Source organism: Colletotrichum truncatum (genome assembly GCF_014235925.2).
Source record: "Colletotrichum truncatum strain CMES1059 chromosome Unknown Contig_0008, whole genome shotgun sequence".
In the NCBI taxonomy this organism is placed as follows: Eukaryota; Fungi; Ascomycota; class Sordariomycetes; order Glomerellales; family Glomerellaceae; genus Colletotrichum; species Colletotrichum truncatum.
Window position 1 is genome coordinate 1,016,880 of NW_027222405.1, and position 24,397 is coordinate 1,041,276.

At 44.5% G+C, this 24,397-nt stretch overlaps 6 protein-coding genes across 6 annotated transcripts; 2 read left to right on the forward strand and 4 right to left on the reverse strand.

The window, feature by feature from the left end:
- Nucleotides 1-4,490: 4,490 nt before the first annotated feature.
- Nucleotides 4,491-5,816, reverse strand: CTRU02_211771 (uncharacterized protein; the record flags this gene model as incomplete). Its single annotated transcript, XM_036732945.2, has 1 exon — nucleotides 4,491-5,816. The coding sequence occupies one exon, from the start codon at nucleotides 5,814-5,816 to the stop codon at nucleotides 4,491-4,493; it is 1,326 nt and encodes a 441-aa protein (XP_036575282.2).
- Nucleotides 5,817-6,227: 411 nt separating this feature from the next.
- On the reverse strand, nucleotides 6,228-6,434 carry CTRU02_211772 (uncharacterized protein; the record flags this gene model as incomplete). Its single annotated transcript, XM_070205713.1, has 1 exon — nucleotides 6,228-6,434. The coding sequence occupies one exon, from the start codon at nucleotides 6,432-6,434 to the stop codon at nucleotides 6,228-6,230; it is 207 nt and encodes a 68-aa protein (XP_070060526.1).
- A 5,105-nt stretch (nucleotides 6,435-11,539) lies between these two features.
- On the forward strand, nucleotides 11,540-12,764 carry CTRU02_211773 (exoglucanase 3 precursor; the record flags this gene model as incomplete). Its single annotated transcript, XM_036725424.1, has 2 exons — nucleotides 11,540-12,239; nucleotides 12,295-12,764. 2 exons carry the CDS (start codon nucleotides 11,540-11,542, stop codon nucleotides 12,762-12,764), a joined length of 1,170 nt encoding a protein of 389 aa, XP_036582629.1.
- A 254-nt stretch (nucleotides 12,765-13,018) lies between these two features.
- CTRU02_211774 (cytochrome p450 family protein) lies at nucleotides 13,019-14,837 on the reverse strand (the record flags this gene model as incomplete). The annotated part of the gene is made up of 4 exons (XM_070205714.1): nucleotides 13,019-13,239; nucleotides 13,320-13,792; nucleotides 13,850-14,599; nucleotides 14,671-14,837. The coding sequence occupies 4 exons, from the start codon at nucleotides 14,835-14,837 to the stop codon at nucleotides 13,019-13,021; spliced, it is 1,611 nt and encodes a 536-aa protein (XP_070060527.1).
- Nucleotides 14,838-17,988: 3,151 nt separating this feature from the next.
- CTRU02_211775 (integral membrane protein pth11-like protein) lies at nucleotides 17,989-19,392 on the reverse strand (the record flags this gene model as incomplete). The annotated part of the gene is made up of 6 exons (XM_036725426.1): nucleotides 17,989-18,393; nucleotides 18,450-18,563; nucleotides 18,621-18,715; nucleotides 18,767-18,906; nucleotides 18,959-19,185; nucleotides 19,240-19,392. The coding sequence occupies 6 exons, from the start codon at nucleotides 19,390-19,392 to the stop codon at nucleotides 17,989-17,991; spliced, it is 1,134 nt and encodes a 377-aa protein (XP_036582631.1).
- Nucleotides 19,393-21,856: 2,464 nt separating this feature from the next.
- Nucleotides 21,857-24,374, forward strand: CTRU02_211776 (FAD monooxygenase; the record flags this gene model as incomplete). Its single annotated transcript, XM_036725427.1, has 7 exons — nucleotides 21,857-21,894; nucleotides 21,973-21,999; nucleotides 22,081-22,255; nucleotides 22,311-22,322; nucleotides 22,381-22,903; nucleotides 22,958-23,193; nucleotides 23,259-24,374. The coding sequence occupies 7 exons, from the start codon at nucleotides 21,857-21,859 to the stop codon at nucleotides 24,372-24,374; spliced, it is 2,127 nt and encodes a 708-aa protein (XP_036582632.1).
- Nucleotides 24,375-24,397: the final 23 nt, after the last annotated feature.

A 24,397-nucleotide genomic window follows, 5' to 3' on the forward strand; every position in this document is an offset into this window, starting at 1 on the left:
CCCATCCATTATCCTCCAGGAGACGCCACAGTAACATTTCGTGCCAGAGTCTCACCACATGCGGCAGGCCATCGACACACTACCCATCAGCTTGCATGGCATGCTGTTCTATCTATCTCCCCTTCAACAAACTTGAAGAAGAATCGGTCCAAACCACACGTGTTGCTTAAAGTTCAACATCCATGATGAAGCTTAAGGGTTTACTAAACATACATTTCTCTGCCCAATCCAACCGTTTTAACTACTTCAAATACATTAACTTCTCAGTGAGGTATTTATCACCCTTGTTTTACACAATTTCCGGCCAATTTCAGACTTCTCGGCTGAACTTCTTTGTGGCTGATTTACTGTCTTGCTGACCTGATGTCTCGTCGACTCGCAATCTGGCTGGGTTAAGGTACTACCTGGTTGTAATGAGTGTAGGTTTCACAGGGGGTGAAACGGAATTCCGTTCGTCAAATAACAAATAACAGTAAATTGGTTCTAATCGATGGTTCATGATAGTTGAAAGTGGTGTTGTTGACTAGAAGGTGGGGATATTCCCCCTTGGCCTGTCACGTGGGTCTGGGAGGCTTAGGCCTCTCAGCCTGGCGGGCGTGTAGTGTTACGGCCAGCTAACTGACAGTGGGTTTGTGTTAACAGTAAGCCAGGGATTGAGAGTAGTAACAGTCGTTCCGTGGTCCTGGTCGAATAGATCGTAGATCTTCAAAGGTCTTGGTGATCAGTCAAGGCCTCAACAAGAGTCGTAGAGTAGTCGTCACTTAGGTATAGCTGAAAGTACCGGTTAGGGTAATCACAAAGTTGATTGCTGAAGAGCTATGGAAGTCTGTCCTCGAGCCCGGCTCGAGTCCATCCTATATACAAGTCCTGAACGGTCCTCCTTATCTTGGCTATGTTGGATATTTGACATATCCAACATATCCGGGGATCGGTTGGATATTTGACATATCCAACATATCCAGCCCGGGTTGTCCTTACCCCGCGTTATCCCCGAGGCCACGTGACTTGTCCATAGTTCTTCCGTTCCGAGGATCCCTGGTTACACCTGTCCGGCTGGGTTACATATGCCCTGCGTTAGCCGCCGGGATCCAGGCGGGGTCGTGTTGGCGACCATGTCCAACGGGTCGTAACATGTAGCTAGAAGTGCCACACGACTCCGTATTCCAACTATCGCAACACTAGAAACTCTCTTTTTATAGTATTGAAGCGGTTAGAATACGTTATCCCTATACAGTTCCGTCTCCTCGTTAATTCAGCCTCCTATCCCTACTTTCTCTCGTAGTTACGGTCTTGTTACCTATCCCTCTATACGTATCGTTATCGTATTGCTATTAACAAATCTCTCGAAGGCTTGATTTAGTTTACTCTTCGTAAAGGCATTAGCAAGGTTGTCTTTGCTATTAATCTAACGAATTTCTTATAGTTCTCGTCTTTCGTACGATTATCTTAACGCTATAATATCGATTATAAGTCGCTTTTCTTTAGTAATACCTAGCTTTACGAAATACTTATATAGTAAATAAGAATTAGTATAGATAACTATCTAAATCGTTAATAGGTTAAGGTAGTTAGTAATTATCGCTAGGGTTATAGCGAAGGCATAGGCTATATCGACGCTAGCAACTATCCCGTAGATCTCTAACGCTAATACGCTACGGGTAACTTATTTACTCTTCGTAAAGCTATAATAAACAAGGTTACTATAAATCGTAAATTCTCCGTTATTACTATTAGAGGAAGTATTGTTAGCTAGGATAATTAGAAACCCTAATTAGGAGGAAAAGTCGTAGTTATTAACAAACAACCTATTAACGAAAACAAATAGCTTAGCTATTATAAAGTCGAGTAGGATAAACGTTATTCCTCGGTTAAGCAATTCTATTTGCTATCAAATCTGTTAATTTAGTACTTTTATCGCTTCTAGCAAGGGGTCTTAATATTAAGTAGTAGTAGATAAATCGAAACAAGCCTTAGGTTAGCAAATTAACGCGATATACGCCCTTCTAGCGCGTTGTTTGATATATTACTATTTTAGGTTAGGTTTAGTAGTCTTAATATATCGTAACTTCTTAGCTTATCCCTTTTACCTTAAATTAATCGAATTATTAGTTAATAGCGCGATTATCCTTCCGTTAAATTAGAAGGGTTTGTTAATTATAAGGATATTCTTCGCTTTTGTTATAAAAGCTGCTTTTTCTAACTATTTATCTTCTAATTATAAGAACGCCTTGTCTAACAAACCGAAGGTATTGTCGGTTTATATACTAATATAGCTAAAGTATAGATTTTCGGTAGATAAGATTAATAAGTATAGATCGTACGAAGAAGTAACTATCTAGAGATTCTCTCTATAATACTTATAATATGTTACCTACTAATAGGTTCTAGCTTCTACGATTCCGTATAAAGGCTTTACAACCTTTATAATAGTCCCTTTTAGGTACTAGTCTTAAATTTGCTTCGGTAGGTAGGCAAGAATAATACGATTAAGCCTTGTAGAGGATTAAACGTAGGCTTATATAATATCTTAAAGCTATAGTTATTTCCCTTCTCGTAGGAGTAATAAGGTAATTAATAAAATTAGCTATTAACTTGCTTGCTAAATCGTTAGCAATTAGGTTAATATAGCCTTCTTGCTATCGTTAGCATAACCCTATATTATAAGTCTCGATTTTTCGTAAAGTTCGGTTATTTTACTCTTAACTTCGTTAACGATACGAGATCGGAAGATTTATACGTTCTAATACCTTCTCTTATTAAACTAAGTAAATTTAAATACTCTTCTAGCGATAAGGCTATTAATCTCTTATTTAGTTAACTATTCGAACGGTTCGCTTAGTATAGTAATAATACCTTCTCGTCGTAGTTTGATTACTAATTCTTCGTCTACTTACTCCTTAATCGATAAGAATATTTATTAATAATCCGGGTTATTATTAAATTCCTTTATAAAGTAAGCGATTAGCAGTAGTCTCTTCTAGGGTCTACCCGGGCGTCTTCTTAGTAGCTCCGGTACCTCTTACGGTTCGTCTGGTTTACTACCTCCGCCGGCGACAATAATTTCGTCGCATACTACTTCCTACTACGGTATCTTAGCTTCGGGTTTTTTTTCTTCTAGCGCGGCGATGGAATTAAGTAGTTAATCGGGATCTTTATAGTATAGTTTAACTACGGTAGACCGGAAGGTCTTCGGACTACATAGCGTATCGATAGTATAGGTTTCGCCGTTTATAGCTACTAAAGTAAATAGTCTAGTCTAGCCCTTCTTTTCGCGCTATACTTATACTTACAACCATAGTAGTAAATTAACAATTAGCCTTATATTAAAGCTATTATAAATAGCGATAGCTTCTACTACTTATCGCCTTATGTAAAGTTTATATACTTTGCTTATCGCCTTCTTAATCGCTTTCGCCTACCTTATAACTTCGGGAGATAGTAGTAAATCGTTAGTAATTCGTAAGTATAAGCTAAATACTAAGAGTATTAACACTATTCCGTTTAGGCTAGCAGTATTGTTAACTACTTTAACTGCTATTTAAAGTACTGATTCTAGCGTAATTATTAAGTCTTCTATTCTAATGATTTTGTACGCCTTCCTTAGAGGTATATAGTATCGTTTAACTTTCTTAATATTATTATAGGCTTTTATAGGAATTTCTTTGATTTTAATTGCTATTCCTCTCGCCGCGTTTCGGAATTCTATTAAGCGGAAGTTTATTTTAGCGTCGGTAACTAGCTAGTCTAAGGGTCCCTAATATATATCTATCTAGCAGAGGCGTAAAGCTTCCTAAATAGCTTTCGTAGAAATATCCTTAAGGAACCAGGCGGCGTTAAACGCTATAGCGGTATCGACGACGTAGAAGACTAGTCTATTACCTTCAAGGTATATTACGTCGGTAATAACCTCGTAGTTAAATTCGTAATCATCTCGTAACGTAAATTTAAACCGTGATAGCGCTAGTATGTATATTTAGCATCGATAGCAGACTTTCGATAGTTATTTAATTACCGTAATTTCAACTAAGTAGCTAGCCCTCTAGAGTACTTTATATAATCGTTAAACAGATAGGTATCCGAAGCGATAGTAAACCCGTCGTAATTTAACGTCTATAAGGTAGTTCTAAGCAAGTAGTTTCTCCTTATCAAGTAATAACCATAGGTAGTGTCACAGTTAATAAGTCGTTCTAGTCATTGTTGTCTCTTAGGTTAGGTCTATCCTAGGTCTAGCGAACAGGTGGTCTAATATACCTATAGGGCGGTCTAGGGCGACAGTATCGCCCCACGTGTGGCAGCCCCACTGGCAGCCACACTGGCAGCCCCATAACTGTGGCATCCCTACTGTTGTGTCTAATAGAACTGTGACAGGTGCCCGTCCCGAAAAAGACGATCGTCCCGATCGTTTCGGCTGCCTAAACATGACTTTAAACGGCTTAATAACATGACTTCCTTAGGCCTCTATTAGTGCGAGGCGTAATAGGGGGGTATGCCTAAGGCTGGCTGTAATTAACTGGCTGGGCGTAACTGTCTGGCTGGGCGTAACTGTCTGGCTGGCTGGCTGGCTGGCTGTAATTAACTAGCTGGGCGTAACTGTCTGGCTGGCTGGCTGGCTGGCTGTAATTAACTAGCTGGGCGTAACTGTCTGGCTGGCTGGCTGGCTGGCTGTAATTAACTGGCTGGGCGTAACTGTCTGGCTGGCTGGCTGGCTGGCTGTAATTAACTAGCTGGGTTGGCCCAAAGCGGGCACTTAGTCCCTTCTGTAGGCCGTACCATCCTAGGGCCCTATACCGGTTCCTTTCCACGGGCCTAAGGTGATATTCCCACCAGCTGAGTGCTTTACCTCTGAGTAGGCTCTGCCATTCTCGGAGGACTTCGTCTCGAGCGTATGGATTAACGATTTTCCTTCCAATTGCTAAGAGCCATAGATCTACGTCTCGGTAGCATAGTGTCTGTTGGTCATAGAATATAGGCTCCCTGCCGTACTTGCTGTCGGCGTCGGGCCAGAATACTCCGTATCGTTGCTGAATGTTCGTTATGGCTGCGAATCTTCTCCCTGGGTCTGGTAGGAAAAGCAGTTGCTGTTGTTGTCGTTGGGACTGTAGCATAGTCATACAGAGGCTAATTTCGGTATAGATATGGGCATGCTTAGCGGCGTTGAAGAGGGTCTGTAGAAACGGCGCAGAAGCCCGTTCTATAACTTCTATGGTCTGGCCGGCAGTCTCGGCAGTAGTCTCGGCAGTCTCGGCAGTAGTCTCGGCAGTAGTCTCGGTAGTAGTCTCGGCAGTCTCGGCAGTAGTCTCGGCAGTAGTCTCGGCAGTCTCGGCAGTCTCAGTAATCTCGGCAGTCTTAGCAGTCTCGGCAGTAGTCTCGGCAGTCTCGGCAGTAGTCTCGGCAGTAGTCTCGGCAGTCTCGGCAGTCTCGGCAGTCTCAGTAATCTCGGCAGTCTTAGCAGTCTCCTGCTGTGGGATTCTAGCCCTACAGGCTGAGGGCTGGCAGCCCTGTTGTAGGTGTCGGAATAGGGCGTTGCGAGATGTGAAATCGCTATAGCAGATGCGACAGCGAAACTGGCTTCCACAGCTATTGGCATAGACGTGGCGGAAGAGAGCGTTCTTGCTGGGGAATCTAGCGCTACACTTCCGGCAGGGCTCTGGGCGCTGTTGGCGGGTCTGGATAGCCTTGAGGTCGTCAATTGACGGCCATACCGTTGGGTCCCACGCTGGCGTAGGCGTAGAGGGATAACGGCGTTGACGGTACGAGGGGTGATGGTCTCGCGTAGGGTCTTGAGGGGAGGCGAATAGTATAGCTGGTGCGCGCATATTGGCGGCGTCGGCGTTAGCAGCAGCGTTAGCAGCAGAATTAGCCTGGTGCGGGCGGATTGGCCACGGTCTGGTGTTTCTCAACGGATTGAAAAAAGTAGCTTATTTGCCCATGCTGAAAAATTAACTATGAGGTCGCGAGGGATCGCAAAGTAGGTCGTGCTACCACTTATCACAGTTAATAAGTCGTTCTAGTCATTGTTGTCTCTTAGGTTAGGTCTATCCTAGGTCTAGCGAACAGGTGGTCTAATATACCTATAGGGCGGTCTAGGGCGACAGTATCGCCCCACGTGTGGCAGCCCCACTGGCAGCCACACTGGCAGCCCCATAACTGTGGCATCCCTACTGTTGTGTCTAATAGAACTGTGACAGGTAGCCTTATTTATAAATAATAGGTATAACCTTATTTCCTTAGATAAAGGTATTCGTAACGTTATTAAAGTAAATCTTTAATCGGTCTATATCTCCTAGGCATATAAGGAAGGGAGTATTAGTCTTAATAACGTAAAATTTAATACTTCTAAACAGCGTTAGTACTTTAGTAGTCCCTATAGACTCTAGTAGTATCCTATCGCCGAATTTTACTATAACGCCGCTAGCCGCCTTAGTATTTAACATAATTCCTTCGTAAATTTATTATAAGGCTACGAATTATAAGTAGCTAGCGGTTAAGAATCCTGCTACGCTCGAGTCAGGCATAATCCCTTAGAAGTTCTGTTGGAACGGTAGGTAGGAATCTCGTAGATAGTACGATATCCTTATAACAGGGTATTAGAGTAAGGGAACTTGTACTTATGAAGTAGGGCTTTAATAGTAAAGAATGTATAGGCTTATATTGAAGCTGAGTTGGTTGAGGAACTAATAGCTAGCTAAGGGAGAGAATTAGGCTAGTTATATAGTAGTATAACGTCGCCTATAATAGCTAATATAGGAAGCTATAAGCTAGGTTTAGTATACGTAAGTATATACGTCAACTAGCTTATAAAGCAGCTTATAAATCAGACTAGAATCTTCTTTAACTAAATAGACTTTTAGATAAGGTTAAAGAGAGTATTCCATAGGGATCTGAATGTCATATGTTTAAACTAGCAAGCAGCCATTCTTAGCTAGTTACTTTTGTAAGCCCTACTAAGTCTTAGATAAGACTAAATAGGATAAATAAGTAAAATAGAAGTATAATATACTTATACTTCTAACAAGTTCTAAGCAGAGTAGCATCCCTCGAGTATAAATTACGAAGGTAGCTTTTTCGGTTCTAGTTAGTTATAAAAGAAGTCTTCTTTCGTAATAGTATAGCAGGTTAACTAGTCTGCTAGGATCGTAGCGATCCTATTACTATTGATTACTATTATAGTAAAATAAGTAGTAACCTAGAATTAACTATCGCTACCGGTCTCTTCCTCTTTATTACTTTTACTAGTTTGTTTAGTTACGTAGTAGTATTGCTAAAGGTCTTCGGCGGTAGGTTATAAGTCTAACCCGTCGAAACCCTCGTATTAGACGAGAAATTAGCTATATGCTAGAAATAACATATCCTAGGCATATTAAGTAGTTTTAAACTTCTTATACGCTTTTCGTCTCTCTTCTATAGTATGTTTAGTTGACTAGCAGTTAGGTTTTCTATATACGTAATACTTCTTAGGCGTTAGTAGTAATAAAGGTCTATTACGGCTTCTTCCTCGTAATAATCAACTTCGTAATAAACGACTATATCGTAAATAACGCCCTCGACCGTTAAAAGTTCTATCAGTCTAGTACTACTCTAGTAGGTTAGCTACTATATTAAATTATTATTAGTTAAGATAGGTAGCTATCTCGATCGACGAGATTAATTAGCTATAAAGTCCCTCGTACGTCTTAGCTAGTATAAATAACGCTATTACATACTCTAGAATATCTCTATAAGCGTATAGAAGTTAGGTATAGAGGGATCGGTCGTTATAATCCTATTATAGCAAACTAGGCTAAATCTTACTTAATTTATTATATAGTATATTAAAATACTCCGATTTAGTCTTTCTAAGGTTATCGCGAATAATTTAGGGAAGAGTAGTTATATTCTACTACGTAACGTACGCTTATTGCCTTTCCCTAGTCTCGAAGTATAATTTCAATTAGTTAATCATAGTCTCGAAGTTAGGCTATAGGTTAATTACTTTAATCAAGGCGTAGAAGTAGGTTTTAGCTATTCCTTTCAATATTAAGGGAAGTGCTTTGTTATATTAAGAGGTGTAAATTCCTAGCATTCTATAGTAATCTACGAATACTAGCATCTTCTTTTCGAGTATATCGTATATATCGCTGCTATATTTTATATCGTTAGAGTATAGTTTCGCGAATTCTGTTAATTGCTTTCCGATACGGTCTATTAACTCGTATAGTTAGAAGTCTATTAATAGAGAGACCGTAAGATATAGTAGTCGGTATAGTAGTTACTACTATTATTATTCTTATAAAGGAGGTAGCTATAAGGTTAGTTCGACTCTTCCTCTTATACTATTAGCTATTATTGCCGGTCTCGTAATCTCTTCGTAAAATTCAGGGTCTTTTATTAAAGCCTTTAGGTTACGATATCTCTTAACGCCTTATTCGAGTTCTTAAGGTAACTAGTAGTAGAATTCTTCCTTTTTAAAAGCTAATACTACGTTTTTCAAGATTTTCTTACTATCTATTTCGACGTAGACGCCGTTACTAATTAAATAGTCTCTAAAGAATCGTAGGATTAAGGGAGGTATATTCTAAAAGTCTTCTTCTAACTAGTCGGCGAAATCGGGAGAAACTTCGTTCTATAGCTTGAGGCTTATAAGATTCCTCTTCTTATAGGTCTTAAGTAGGAAACCTATATAGGAACCTAGTTGCTATAAGCTAGCGTTTATAAAGTCGATTACTTAGTTACTTTATACTGCTAGATCGATTATACTTTCGATTCTCTATAGGATAGAGACTATTAATTAGCTTTTAGTAGTAACGCTGCTTATAAGCAATCCTTCTCGTAAATTTCGCTTTATTCTAACAATATAAAAGGATTACTTCTATTTAGAATCTTAAATTCTAATCCTTAATAGCGTTAGCTACGATTAGTATAAGATATAAGCTTAAAAGTAAGAGTTAAAAGACGATTCGGGATATTACGATTCTAAGGGGAAAAAATCGTAAAATCAAGGATTTTCGTCGGTTCGTCGTTTATTTCCGTCGGCGCCGTTCTCGCTAATATTCTTAAAAGGTATAAAGGTATATATAGGTCTCGAATTAGTAAGGAGAAAGTTCTACCATAGATTCTCTTATAAATCTCTCTTTCTCGCTTCAGGCTTCGCTCCTTACTATTAAGAAGTTTAGAATCTAATAGATAGTTAGCTTTATAATGCTTATAACTACGTACGTTTCTCCTAAGCTATAGCCTCGGAGGCGTATACGTATAGCTATATAGGCGGATTACTACTAGTAGTCTTTGCTTGCCTTTCGGCGTATTCTTCTTCTAGTAGGGAGGTCTCTTATAGCAGGCGCCTTGCGGTTAGCACCTCGTCTAAGGATTTATTAAGAAACTAGTAGGCGCTTTGTAATTAGCACCGCGTGTAGGGGATAGTTATAGTTAAGGAAGTTATTATCCTTTATAAGATTCGTAAATCTTCGCCTTTATAACGTAAAAAGGTTAGAAGACCGTCGATTCGGTAGGTCTCTTCTTCTAGTAATTAAAAATACGTAATAGAACGCTCTTGCTAGCGATAATTAGCTACGATTAACCTTATCCCGCCTAAGGTAAGCATAGTAGTCCTTAGGTTACTTAAATAATCGGATTGCTAGTAGATTCGAGGAAAAGAAGCTTTCTTCTACTAGTTTCCGTAGATCTTAGTTACTCTTGCTTCTTCTCTTGTTAATACGAAATCCCTACTTTTACCTAGGCTTAAGTATCTAGTTTAAAAAGTCGCCTCTTCTAATATTAACCTTGCTAATCTACGGTTTATCCGTAGCAAAATAGTAATTATAAAGTTAACTAAATTAATAGCAACTATAAGGTTTACTACTAATTAGTATAGGTTTTACAAAGGGTGAAACGGAATTCCGTTTGTTAAATAATAAATAATAGTAAATTAGTTCTAATCGATAGTTTATAATAGTTAAAAGTAGTATTGTTAACTAGAAGGTAGGGATATTCCCCCTTGGCCTATCACGTAGGTCTGGGAGGCTTAGGCCTCTCAGCCTGGCGGGCGTGTGGCTGGAAGTGCCACACGACTCCGTATTCCAACTATCGCAACAATGAGACTGTCTAACTAAACCAATGTCTGATGTTTACATGGAACTTCCACATGCGGATGCGACGATGGAAAATGTGGCGTTAACACAGTGAACGTTTGTGCTCACGGACAACATGGGGTTCCGGTTTGGAGGGCCGATGCCACTTCCTTGATTGTATTTTCACTGAAGGATTCTTCCGTACACTATTAGTTTTGGCTTCCACGTTGGTGTAGAATAAGCTGGTCCTGCCACTGCAAAATATACCTAAAAGCTTGATGTTGGCATTGATCACCGAAGGAAATTGTACACATTATTTAAGGGGTTTAAGAGTTTTCCCACGTGACTACAAGCTGTTGAAATATGTGCAAATGCTCACGAGGTCTACGAGGAAAGATGAGAGAAGGAAACTTTGGCGCTTGAAAGTGTTGTGATTCAGGTGGTTTAGCTTTCATCCATGAAGAGGGAGCCACCAAGAAAATTCTCCCATAATTATGAGTTCTCTTTCGGGCTAGTTTTGCCGGATTTTTCTTTCGAGATTCACGATAAAACTGCTGCGCTTTATACTGGCGCTTTCTTAGGCCAAGATGGTGGATACAAGCAAACAGACAGAAGCATATAAAGACTCACCAGTACGTGTTCATGATAAAGGAATAACAGTTTAAACATGACTTGCTGAAGCTCGCTTGAAGCCAGCAAAATCGAGGCAATTGGCGACAAGTACCTTGCTTCAGCGCAGCTAAGATGCCGTAAGATTTACCCCAAATCGCATCAGTACCTCCCTCGGCTGGATAATTAGCTCAAATGATATATCCGAATCAAGAAAGACGTCAGAGGGAGCATTTTGACGGATCTGAATTCGGTTGAAATCCATGGTACACGTCGACACCAATTCAACCAAGAGCCGACAAATATCCATATTACCCTTGAGGCCACATAAACAGAGTGTAGCGGCCCGGCACGTGGCCCACATTGCGGTAGAACTCTCGGGAAGGGAAGCCGAATCTTCCAGTCGGGGGATCTTGGCCCTACTTGGCAATTTATGCATGTAGGTTACTCTCAGCGAACCAAATGCCTGTCATCAGCCTGGGACGGACTCTAGTACCAGAAAGCTGTTTATTGTAAACAATCTATCGGACACGCTCCTTACCCCAAATTTCCCCATGTTTGGTGTTGTGAACTTCCATGCCACGTCGATCATACCCCGAACAGGCCCTCGGACGGAGGATTGTGTCTTCGTCGAACTCTTGGCTGCGCAGAGCAGTTGCAATATCCCATGGTATCTTTCGTTCCGTTCCTGAGATGGCGATGGGAGCTCCGTGACGGGATCGAAAACCAGCATCAATTACATAAAGGTCATGGAAACTTTTCACAGGTATAAAGGTCCGCAAGATGTTGACTCGATAATCGTGCGAGCTTTCCTGTCTTCAGCAAGCCTCGCAGTTCAGCAATAGACATAGACCGTTTTGATTGTTCTTTGCTGTTGTTTCAAAATGCATCTTACTTCAGTTATCACCATTCTTTCCGCCCTGAGTGTTGTCTCAGCGTCGCCCCGTTTCGGTGCCAAAGGCCATCACTTTCGTCGCCAGTCCCCCGTGGCAAAGGGCACCAAGAACCCATTCGAAGGCAAAAAGCTATACGCCAATCCAGACTGGGCTGTGAAGCTTGAACAGACCTACGAGTCGTTTGTTGCCCAAGGTGACGCCGAGAACGCTAGTAAAGTTCGGACAATTCAAGACATTGGTAGCTTCGTCTGGATCTCCAACACAGCTACCCTAGGTGATATCGACACGGCTATTGAGCGTGTGCGTGCGATCAAGAAGGAAACCGGGGAGGACCAGGTTCTCGGCCTGGTGCTGTACAATCTCCCTGACAGAGACTGCAGCGCCGGCGAGAGTGCGGGTGAGTTTAGCAGCGAGAAGAACGGACTGGAGCTATACAAGGAAACGTACATCAAGCCATACGCTGAGAAGCTGGCTGCCGCGAGCGATGTTACGTTTGCTGTTGTTTTGGAGCCAGACTCCCTTGCGAACTTGGTGACGAACTTGAACATTGAGTTCTGCGCCAAGGCTGCACCGATTTATGAGGAGGGCATTGCGTATGCAATCTCTCGCTTGCAGTATGATAATGTCAACCTGTACATCGACGCTGCCCATGGTGGGTGGCTCGGTTGGGATGACAACCTGGCACCATGTAAGTCATGAACTTGTCCATCTTTCTGGAAATTCTTACTGACAAAATGCGATAGCGGCCAAGCTGTTTGCCAAGGTTGTCCAAAAGGCTGGCAACAGCACCAAAATCCGTGGCTTTGCAACCAACGTCTCCAACTACAACCCTTTCCACGCCAACCCTCGGGCCAACTACACTGAGTGGAGCAACTCCTACGACGAGAACAACTATGCACTCTCCCTTTCTCCTCACCTTGAGGCCGAGGGTTTGCCTTCCCGATTCATCATCGACCAGGGCCGTGTTTCCAACAGCAGAAAGGAGTGGGGTGAGTGGTGCAACGTTTACCCTGCCGGCTTTGGAATTCAGCCTGGCACGCCAGTCAACAACACTCACATCGATTCTATTGTTTGGATCAAGCCTGGCGGTGAGAGTGACGGACGCTGCGGACTGGAGGGCGCACCAGCGGCTGGCCAGTGGTTTGATGAGTATGTTCAAATGCTCGTTAAGAACGCCGACCCTTCCATCGTCGCGAGCAAGGCTCGGAAGTAGATGGCGAAAGGCATATGAGCATTGATGACCAAAGGCCAAGAGTGATGAACAACAGTGATCTGCAACAGGTTCGAATTTCGATGCGACTTGACCAAACTAGCAGTATGAATTTTTCAAGTATGTATTTTTTTGAATGCACATACACTTATAGGCTCCACGTCATATAGCTATGAATCAAAATAGAGAGAATTAAAAGCAGATTCTTGAAGCTCTAAGCTTTCTCCTTTGAAAGTCCTCCATATCGGTTGCCGATTTTACCAAAGCCTCTTCCATCTAATCTTGACATCACGGTCAGGGGGTACAGCGGCATTCAAGAAATACGTCTCATTGTCCTTCGCTGCTCTGTCGGACTTTTTGCCGTCCATGTGAGTCCACTCTATGAGCTCCATGTCAAATCGTGTTACCAGTGTCGCAACCGTAAGTAAAATCTCTTGTTTCGCGAAGTGTCGTCCGGGGCACATGGAAACCCCGCCACCTACACAAAGAGAAACTGTCAGTTGCCGTGCACATGGAAATGGGGTAATTGGATATGGACTTGGTTAGACATTCACTTACCAAAAGGGAAGAAATCACTCGGTTTTCCAGCCATGACGAATTGCTTTTCGGTAGTTGTTTTCCCTGTAGCTTCATCTTCTTTCTTCACGTATTTAACGTGTCTCTCAGCCCAGAACTCGGATGCCGGATGGCCTTCGCGGGCCCAAACTCCATCGTCAAAGTGACCGAGGTTTGTCGGTGCCTGAATTAGAGAGCCCTTCTTCAAATGGAAGCCATCCATAACTGTGTCTTCCAGAATTTCCCGCGTAATGGCAATCGAAACATGCAGGCGCATGCACTCGATGAACACGGATTGCATAAGAGGCATAGATACGAGTTTCTGTGCGTCAAAATCTCGTCTTCCGGTTACTGGATCAGTCACCAAAGCTTGAACGGCCTCGGCACGAATGGCTTCATAAAGGCTCGGGTCCTTGAGAAGCTCCATCATGTACCAGGTTGTCACTGGTACGGTGTTGGAGTTGACGCTGTTAAAAATGTGAGCATAGAAATGCTGTGGCTGGAGCGACACACAAACTTACGCAAATATTGACATGAAGAAGAATGCTGCGCGAGACTGCAAAGTCATGCCGGAATCGTAAGCCCATTTCTGAAGCTCCCGCGAATGCCTAGATCCAAGCGCCGGCTCCCAGTAGGTGTCTGGACTGAGACCCTCCCAGTCGAAAGTGGGAAACACCTCATTCAAGTATTTTTCGGACATTCGCGCAATCTTATCACGCTCTTGCGCCGGTTTAGGATTCAACCATCTCGGCAAACCATTCAACAACTGGAAAGAGCCGCTATCAAAGCGCCAAAACTGCTCTGAAAAGTCAGGAACTATCTCCAAGAGCCGTGTACCGCACAAAGACTTGATGGCGCTTTCGCCCATGTCTTTCCTCAAGTACTGAAACAACTGGACGGTAGACCATTCACCGAGCGGATGCTTCGCCAATGCTTCTCCAAGGAATTCTGTATACTTGTTGGCCAGATGCGCCGTGTTTTCGGTTAGAGAAAGATTTGTCGTGCTCAGATGATGCAGGGTATACCAGTATCGCTGCTCAGTAGGCACATTTTCGTGTCCAGGTGCTGCCGCCTTCAATCGTCCTGACTTGTCGTTGACGAACTTGGCGACATCTTCTTTTGAAGTACCCTGGAGGTCTTTGAATACCATGAGAATGAACTTGTCAGAGCTCATGGTTGCTGATTTACGGAACATGGTCTGGACTTGCTGTCCTCCCTTGATGAGGTACATCCGCACCGGGCCGAGGCGGAGCTTGACGATGTTGCTAGTTTCCAGAGCATGGCTTTCGGATTGCAACAGTCGATATCAGACATGACTTGTAACACAGAATCAGAACGGAGATGTCCAAAATACCTTGCACGTTTCATAAAGTCCCTTGCATTCGTCATGTATTGGTACGTGTTGGTAACGAAAGGAATCGTATCGGCCAAAGAGGGGGGTTCATCTTTGCTGCGCTGGCGGGACAAGAAAAACACGAGCGGCAAGACGAGTATGGCACCCGCCAGAGCCAATTGATTCATGGTGATACTCATGATCGCTGGCTATGGCCACCATACGATCAATGGTACAGTTACGTTTAATTGTTGTGTGGCTGTCAGCGAAACGTGTGCGGGGTGAATCTTTTTGTGACGCTCAACGCCAAACTTTGTTTAGGACTGGCGCGGATCCTTCAGCTAATGCATCACATGATTTGACACAAGATTGTAGTCGGCCAGTATCACCTGAACTGGCACCATAACCGATGCCAAAACTGCTGCCTAGATGGATGCTTAGATTGGTTATTTTGAGCTTATGGTAAAGTAAAGCAAGCCTTGTGATTGGAGAAAGGCAGTCATTTCCAAGTACGCTACGCCAAAAGTAAGGACAGGGGTGATGCTGTGCCTGAAATCAGCGTGTTATCGCTGACCTTTCACAGGTTTGTTATAGGGCTCTTCATGTAGCTGATCCTGCGCTACGGCATGGTTGGTGGGGCGCTGAGAGTGCGGCTGAATGAGTGCATCACGCTGGAAGTGAACATATTGAATTGCACGCTTGACATCAACCATTTTGTGCCGCAATTGGTACAATCGTAGTGAGATGTTCTGTTTTCCTTCTTCTAGGGCAGATTCTGAATGTTCTAGCTAGTTGTTAAAGTGGGGGAATGGTCCATAGTGACAATTAGCAATGGCAGAGGAGACCCTAAGAACGAACAAAAATCAAAGTTGCTGTCGAACAAGTCCATGATTGAACGGTTTTGAATTATCTACAAAGCAAAATTCTCATTATACAAAGATTAAAAAGTTGTTTGATGGCTTTCAATTGCTCATGGTTTCTTTTTCGTGTAAAGCAACCCCTCCCACTATGCAATACTGGTTGGAATAGCCTAGACATGGGCAGGCTATTCGAGGTCTATCAGACTGCTTCTCTCTTATGACATTTGGACATTATATTGCCCTGGATAAACACTCTTATACTTATTGCGATCCCAAAATCGAGCTTCACAACTTCCAAGGTCAACCATCTAGTTGAAAGAGCCAATTACTATAAGCTGTTCGCAACAAATATTCAACCCAGTCTTTGTAATAGCAGCGACAACGATTGCCAGTTTCTCAGTGGTTATATCGAATGTCAATCTCGCCAAGATTCACAGAAAGTTATTTACCAAACTTTGGCCATTAACAATCAGATACTTCTTCTGAAAGGCTGAACATTCTAAGGAAAGGTTTTAAAATCTTGTCCTGCAGAAGAACCACGCAACCCCGAAGCGTGCCAGATAAGTTGTGTGTTCAACCGCTTTGAGGGCATTGACTGGCTGTTTCTAAGAATGAGAGACTTCTGGCTGTTTACCAAACCTTTTACCAATGCAAGTAGCAAAACAAGAATGAACTTTTTACTCAAGGGAAGAAAATCCTATTAGGTATGCGATACCCGAGGTTGTTAAATGGCCAATCTAAGCCCAAGGTGCACTGCCACGTATAAGCAAGTAAGTAACAGATATTGCATACTACCTCTGACATGCAATCGACTACAGCAAAGACTGAATCGATAAGTCTGCGAAACTTACTACTCAGCAGAGTTTATCATACCAAGTCCTCAAAAGTAAACGTTATATCAATACATGCATAGGATGAAAAGATTCCAACGTGTAATTGATTCGTCATTTCTCCATCTTATCATGAAGAATTTGTTTTGACTGTGCAGAGTTCCCAGACAACGTGTCGATGATTAAGGGAGTGCTAATCAATTGATGTTATCTAGACATCATCAAACTAGAAATTTGTTGAAACAATGCGTAGAACAAACCCATCAGACTACAAATACCAAGCCTTTGCAAAAGGCTGAGCGGATTAGCCCGGTGAGGCGCAAGATGGGAAAGAAATTCAGTTTGAACGGGGGAGTAGAAGCGGAATATGTCATATTCTGACCGATCACCACCCTTGCAGGGCTCCACGACCAAGCTGATGAGAGAACATGTTACTGAAACGGGTATTTTCCTTCCTGAACAAGCTATGAAATTATTTCAGTCCATGCATCTTCACGGTGGAATTTGCCATATCACCTTCCAACGGGACTGTATCCCCACACTATGTTAGAACAGCCTCGCTATTGACTTGAGTCCTAATTAAAAAGCCCCTTTTCCCCCCTTCAAAAATACATGAAACTGCAGCGATGTATCTCTTCTTGTGGGTGCAAGCGAGAATGTCTCCGCCAGGCCGTTGCCAGTTGAACAGAAGTCCCTTTCTTTTCCACCATTACAACTGCGCAATCGACGCATAGAAGTACAATCTTGAAACCTCTCAATATTCTGCACTAGGTTTGATATTAGCGTACCGTCGCCAAGTGCCCGTGGGGTTTCAAGCAGCATGGGGGATCGGTAGGATAAACGGTGGTTGGATGAAGTTTGCCCGCTTAATCAGCTGATTTTAATGGAGATTGACCCGCCGCCATGACTGAGGCCAGTTAGTAGCGAATAAAGACTTCATTCTGGCGGCCTCGGGTATGGTCCGTGTGAAAACAATTGATCAGTCAACAGAAGCCGAGTCAGGAACCTGCATCAGCAGGCAGGGGTAGGCATCTTGCGAGGGTTCAAGGAGTTCGACCAATCTGGCGTACTACGTAGTATGCATATTAACCTGTCGAATGGGTCATGTATAGCAAGTGGATCATGGATCGGCAGTAATCCCGTTTCGAGATAGCGGCTCTACGGCATTCGGCAGTTGAGACGTTCTTTTTGGATGGTCGCAAATATCAAACATCAAGTAGGTATTATGTGGTAATAATCAGATGTTTAAGTGTTTTCGACAGTAGAATATCCGTATTGCTAAGTAACAAAGTCTACAACTGTCATGTTGTATTTTGAAACCTTGGCGATTAAAGAGTTCTCACGGTGTCAACAGCATGATGGATTATTCTTCACCTCCATGGTGGACACATTTCCGTATTTGAAAGCACCCCGGCATCCATGCCCGTGCTCTCCAAGTCCATTATCTTTCCGGGTATCTCGTCATCTCCACCGCATTCGACCCAAGTTGCAGTATCGGCAACGCCGTCTTATAAACATAAACTCGACTTTTATTCTGGTCAAAATGCCCGGCCAGAGGTTGCTTGAGGGTTTAGGGGCTCGGGGGTAGCTCTTGAGATGGCGTACTCCGTAGTGACGTGGATTTTGTTGCGTTCTTCATGTCTCCGTGCCTACATAGAGTGGTGCTTGTTATCTGTAACCACCTCGGTGTTGCTTATTCCTGAGGAATTGTACGGGCTCTGAGGCTGCTTGCTTGAGTCGATTGAAGCTTCTTCGCCTCCATAACCAGTCCCCTTCTCGACGGAGTCAGTGACGATGTGTTCTTTAGACCCCCAGGCGGTGTCGTTCGGAAGAGAAAGAGGGTGACTTCGAGGCCCCTTTTTCCCTGGATAGCTACCCAATCGGTATCCTTGGCTGTCGCCCATAGTAGTGCTTTTGTTTGTGCTGGCGTTTCGACTCTTGTCAATGACGCTCTTGAAGAGGGGGTACACCATGGGCATATTTGTGAGCACGACAGAAACGAACGATTCACGGACAGACCAGTAGCCCGATTGTGCACTATCTGTCTCGCCAGCCTGAAAGTTCAATGTTAGCAACTGTTGAGAGATATGGAAATGACGGTATGACTTGCTGTAAGAATAGACACACAGCGTAGAATTCCAAAAGCCATCTCGAGGAAACCACCGCTGAACATAATGAGAAGGGTGATCTTCTTCCTCCACGGCAAGTGGGACTTCCAAACCATCTGCGTCTTGTTAGCTCACCGGCTTCAGTAAATAGAAACATATCAGATTTGGCATACCGGTAGGGGAATCGCCATTAGATAAAAGTCGGTAACGGTGTTCATAGCCATAACGAAGATTGTTTGGATAAAGGAAATAGCGGGTAGGCATGAGTCTGCTGACGTTTAGTGGCGGAGATCTCTAGACATTGAGGCGCACAACTTACTGCCCGGGTTGGGATTAATCTGCCACTGATGGTCGAACGGTATACATTTGAAAAAGGCAACGAATAGACAAGCGATATAGGTGGCAGGCATGATTATTATGGCCCAGAAGATGATGCGCTTCATCTTGTGCACGCCCTCCCTATCTTATGAGTCAGCACGTAATATCAAGAACAGTCTTCGTCATAGCCTACGTCAAGCGAGAATAATAGACGACCCAGCATCCTTTCAACAACCATAGCAAAGTTGTATAAAACAAAAGACCAATAACATGTGTTTTGGAGCCGTTTACACGTAGCATATACTCTTCTGATGTTGGTTCTAACGCGGCTCGTTGTGCGTCTGTCATGCCATTGTTGGCCACACCTTTCCAGTATGCAACAACGAAATAGGCAGCTACAGACTCAGCGGTGTAGACCAGCTAAAGAAATAAGTCAGATATTTACCATGATAAAAGAGTGATGGGCATACTTACCACCGCTAAGCCCATCAGAGCATCATCCCAAGCGAGCTTTCTCCAACCCAAGGTGGAAATTCGACTGTAATAACGAAGTCCTACCACAAGATATGCAGCGCCTTGCAGACCCCAAACTTCTCGAATAAACGCATTGGCCGCTTCTGCAGACATGATAATTCGTGCAGAATCAAAGCAAAACCGTTAGCTAACAAAAGACAAGACATGCGCAAAAGTAATTGGTAAATTAGAATTGAGCATATGGTCCGAAGAAACGAATGGCGCAGGAAGATATAACTATGAACTCAAACACCCAGAAGAAGTTTAAAGATAAGTAATAATATGAAAATTCGTTATAGAGGCACTCCTGAGTCGTTCAGTCCCTCTTGTTTCTTTCCTCTTACCAGCCTTGTGCTTGTTTCTGCCCCGTCATTTTGCTTTGATCTTGTCAATATCCAGGGGCAAAACACGCTGATCAGAAATTGTGTAGTAAGAAATACAAGGGCAAATGATAGAAGAGAACGTCCACTATCCTTGACTCGATAGCAAGGGAACAAGGGTCCGGAGACGGCCAACATCCGCCATTGATGGGGTTAGTGTTCCACTCCGCCTTGGGTAGTAATGTACCCAAGTGGACTGCTCCATCAAGAGTCCTCTCGGGTTCGGATATCAGCTTTTCAGAACAGAACTGTATAAATACGAGACCCTAAACAGTATCAAGAACGTTAGAGTTATTAGCTTTGCCTGTTAAAAACGAGATGTCACTATTTTGAGCTCAAAAGAAACAAGATTCTTAATCGTAGAGGAAGGCTCATCAACGTACATCTGCAGTGATTGGGCCTATTACTACAGTTCCATGCAGGTATCAAATCGACTGTTGGATGTTGATGGTACCGCCGAAAGAAAATCAGAAAAAACAAACCTGATGCTTGGGTCATTGTCCTACTCTATAACCCCTGCGGCTCCCTTGTCCATCTTCTCCTGACACTGAGTGTGAAACGACATCTGCTCATGACGTGAGCCGTCAAGGTCGCAGCACATGCTTGGCCTTCCGGTGGGATTCAAGGCTTGTTTTGCTGTCTTAATTTGCCGGATGCAGCAAGCACCCCATTGTGACTGTGAAGCTCTCATTCTTGATGTGATATACAGGGCATGGTTTTGCTCACACATTTGAATCCAGCATAACATCGTCCATTCGCCTTGAAACTGGATTTATTTCAATCGTCGAGCTGATCAACGGCAGATGATGCCATCACCATAGTGATCCTCCTCTACAGGTTCGAATAAGCATCGACTTTGCGTCTTTTCAAAACATCTTCATTCAACTTTAACGTGTGGCGAGTCAGCTTTCGTTGCGATGACGGAAGTGAATCGTTGCAGTATTGGAAAGGTAGTATCTTAGTGGGACCCGGTGGGCAGGATGGCGCAGACAGCAACCGTGCAGCATTTGCTCCATTCTGGAAATGTATTTCCAGGGGTCTTGGGGTCCCAACTCTTGTCAATGAGCAGGTGATACCTTTCATAGCGAATGGACTCTTGAGACAACATCCCTTTAAGCTGTTGGGTGTCTACTAAACTGGGGGGCTCTTACGATGGCGATCCATTGGACTTCAGGGGCAGATCCATAAGTTTGTCTCTGCTGCTACATACGGCTACGTAAACCAAGTATGCCGTGCAGTGCCGGCGGATGCAACCACCAAAGTGGGATCGTCGAGTCACCGTCCACAAATTACAGTTAGTGAATGTCCCGTCTTTCAACGGCCCGGGAGGTGGGAGACTGTTCCGGGTAACTCCGCGCACCGTATTATGGTCTCCGCCCATCCGATGAACTCGGAACCCGCGTAAACGAGAAGACATTTGTGGATGCGACAAGCGTTTAGAGTAGTGAACCAGGCCCCGAGAAAAAGAAGGCTCACTCGGTACCAACATGATGGTAAAATAACACGACCGAGTACCAGGGAACTGGTTTACCCCAACTGTTTGATATACCACAGTCCCCAATGAGGAGTGTTCGTGCTCATGCTGTCAGTCTGTTACCAAGGCGATAGCTTTTCAGTATTATGTAGAAGCGGTATATCATCTCGGTTTTCGTCGTTTGGCAACCCCGAACACATACCCCCACGCGCAACGGCGCGCCCGTTTGAAAATTAAAAACGGGATCCGCCGGGCCAAGCATTGTGCCTTTCCATTTTGGTGATAGCCACTCTCCAAATGCATCCCAGAATGGTTCAGATCAACGATGGCTCTTGAGCCATGCCCTTGTCAACGGGACGCTCCCGGACGTTGGAGGGGAAGCTCAGTCTCCACTGGGTGGTTCTTGTGCACCCCGCAAGAATGCAACCCAAATCTTCTTGCTCCTTCATCACCAACCAGCATGGGAACGTTCCTATCGAACGTTGGGCGGCCACCAGCCAAGAAAGTAGCTTTGGGGTAGGGAGGGTCCGCCGCTCCTCAAGGACGGACAAGATGCTCACAAACCCCGCGACTGGAATCTGCGTCCGAACTTTTTCATTCCTTCTCACTGACACGCGCGGCTATCTCCAACTCTGGCGCTCTCTTCATCAAAAACTCTAATATACCCTCAGAACCACGGTTTTCTAGACATAACGACCAACAGACGGTCACAAACATACATGAGATGGCTAATGAACAGGCTCCCGAGTCGAATGTCGACGTGTAAGTCACCTCATCAAGTCAAAACGGTTTTGACTAGTATGTGAAGCCTGTTCACTGACGAAACCATCATGACCATAGGCTCATCATTGGCGCCGGCCCTGCGGGGTAAGTTATGTCATTGCGTAGCAAACAGCTACGCTTACCTTGTTTCCAGATGGCAGCAAAGGCTAACGAGACGCTGTTCAGGCTGATGGCTGCCGCCTGGATGGCACATTGCGGCGTGAAGGCCCGCATCGTCGACAAGAGAAATACCAAGATCTTTTGCGGACAGGCCGATGGTCTCCAATGTCGCAGTTTGGAAATCTTCGACTCTCTTGGCTTCGCGGACCGTGCGTGGAAAGAGGCCAACCACATGATTGAGGTACGCAATCCCAGCACACCACCTTGACAGAAGGAATACTAACACACTTGATCAGATTTGCATGTGGGTGCGTGTTCACTCCTAGTATCTAAAGAGAAAGAAATCATGCTTATTAGGATATGTAGAACCCCGGCAGTGACGGTGTAATTCGCCGTAGTGACCGAATTCCTGACACTATCGTCGGCCTCTCTCGATTCCAGCAAATCGTTCTGCACCAGGGCCGTATTGAGCGCTTCTTCCTCGAAAATATCAGGAAGTACTCCAAGGACACCATTCATGTTGAGCGCGGCGTCATTCCCGAGTCTCTTGAGATCGACCAGTCCAAGGTTGACGATGACTCGGCCTATCCAGTAACCGTTAAGCTCAGGCAACTTACGGAAGAGGAGGCAACCCCTCCTCAGGCAGCTAACGCCAGCAAGGTCCCTGATGGTCTCTTCCGCAGCAATCTTGTACAGAACGATGATGAGGAAGATCTCATCAAGAAGAGTCAAGACAGGGCTGGTGCGAGCGAGGTGGTCCACGCCAAGTACGTTATCGGCTGCGACGGCGCTCGCAGCTGGACTCGGCGACAACTAGGCTTTGAGCTTGACGGTGAAGCGACCGATTTCATCTGGGGTGTAATGGATATCATTCCCATCACTGACTTCCGTGAGTGGCTTCTTGATGTCACGTCAATGTTATGTGAGCGCTAATGCAGTATAGCTGACATTCGCATGCGCTGCGCTATTCACTCTGCTGAGAATGGTAGTTTGATGGTGATCCCCCGAGAGAACAGACTTGTTCGCCTCTACATTCAGCTGAAGGAGGTCACTCCTGATGCGTCTGGCAGAGCCGACCGTTCTAAGATCACCCCCGAGCTCATCTTCGGCGCCGCCCAGAAAATTCTCGCTCCTTATAAGATCGAGTATGAGTACTGTGATTGGTGGACAGCTTACCAAGTACGAAGCTCCTACCCTCGAAGAAGATCACGACGTTTGTCAAACCATATTAACAATCTCTCTAGATCGGTCAGCGCGTTGGTACCAGCTTCGATGCCAACAGCCGCGTCTTCCTTGCTGGCGATGCGGTCCATACCCACTCGCCAAAGGCTGGTCAGGGTATGAACGTCTCCATGCAGGACACTTACAACCTTGGTTGGAAGGTTGCCCTGGCCGCCAAAGGAATTGCGAAGCGCAGTATTCTGAGCACCTACCAGAGTGAACGTCGTCGCGTGGCACAGGACCTTATTGAGTTCGACCAACGTTTCTCGCGGCTTTTCTCTGGTCGTCCTGCCAAGGATGTCATGGATGCTGAGGGTGTCAGCATGGAGGTCTTTAAGGATGCTTTCCTCAAGGGCAACCTGTTCGCGTCTGGGTTGTCCGTGAACTATGGCCCCAGTAATCTGGTCATTAAGGCTGGCGATGCCCTTGAACACGGTGATGGAAGCAAGGTTGTCACATCAGCTGCTGCCACCATTTCCGAAGAGGAATTCAAGAAGAAGCAAGCACTTGCTACTGGGTTGCCAGTCGGCATGCGATTCAACAGCTTCAAGGTTCTCAACCAGGCTTGCGCGCGCCCGTGGCACTTCCAAGAGAGACTCAAGGCAGATGGCCGCTTCCGTGTCGTCCTCTTTGCCGGCAACATCTTGGATGCGGGGCAGAAAGCTCGTGTCGAGAAGTTTGCTGCTGCACTTGACGCACCCGAGAACTTCCTTCAAAAGGCCACACCACCCGGCAACCCTATTGACAGTGTCATCGAAGTCCTTACAATCCACTCCTCTAAACGCACTGAAACAGAGCTACTGAGGGATTTCCCTGATATTCTACACCCATACGACTCCCATTTCGGCTGGGACTACAACAAGGTCTTTGTTGATGATGAGAGTTGCCATGAGGGCTTTGGTGACGCATACACGAACTACGGTGTTGACAAACAGAGAGGTTGTGTCGTAATTGTTCGCCCGGACCAGTACGTTGCCTGGGTGGGTGAGCTTGAGGACTTCGACCAGCTGCAGAAATACTTTGAGGGATGTCTCGTTTTGAGACAAAATGATACCAATGGTGCCAACGGAACAAACCATTTGAATGGTCATGTGAACGGTGTGAACGGAGTAAACGGTAGTTCGTTGCCCGTTCGATGAATGTTCTGAAGCAATTAAAGTCT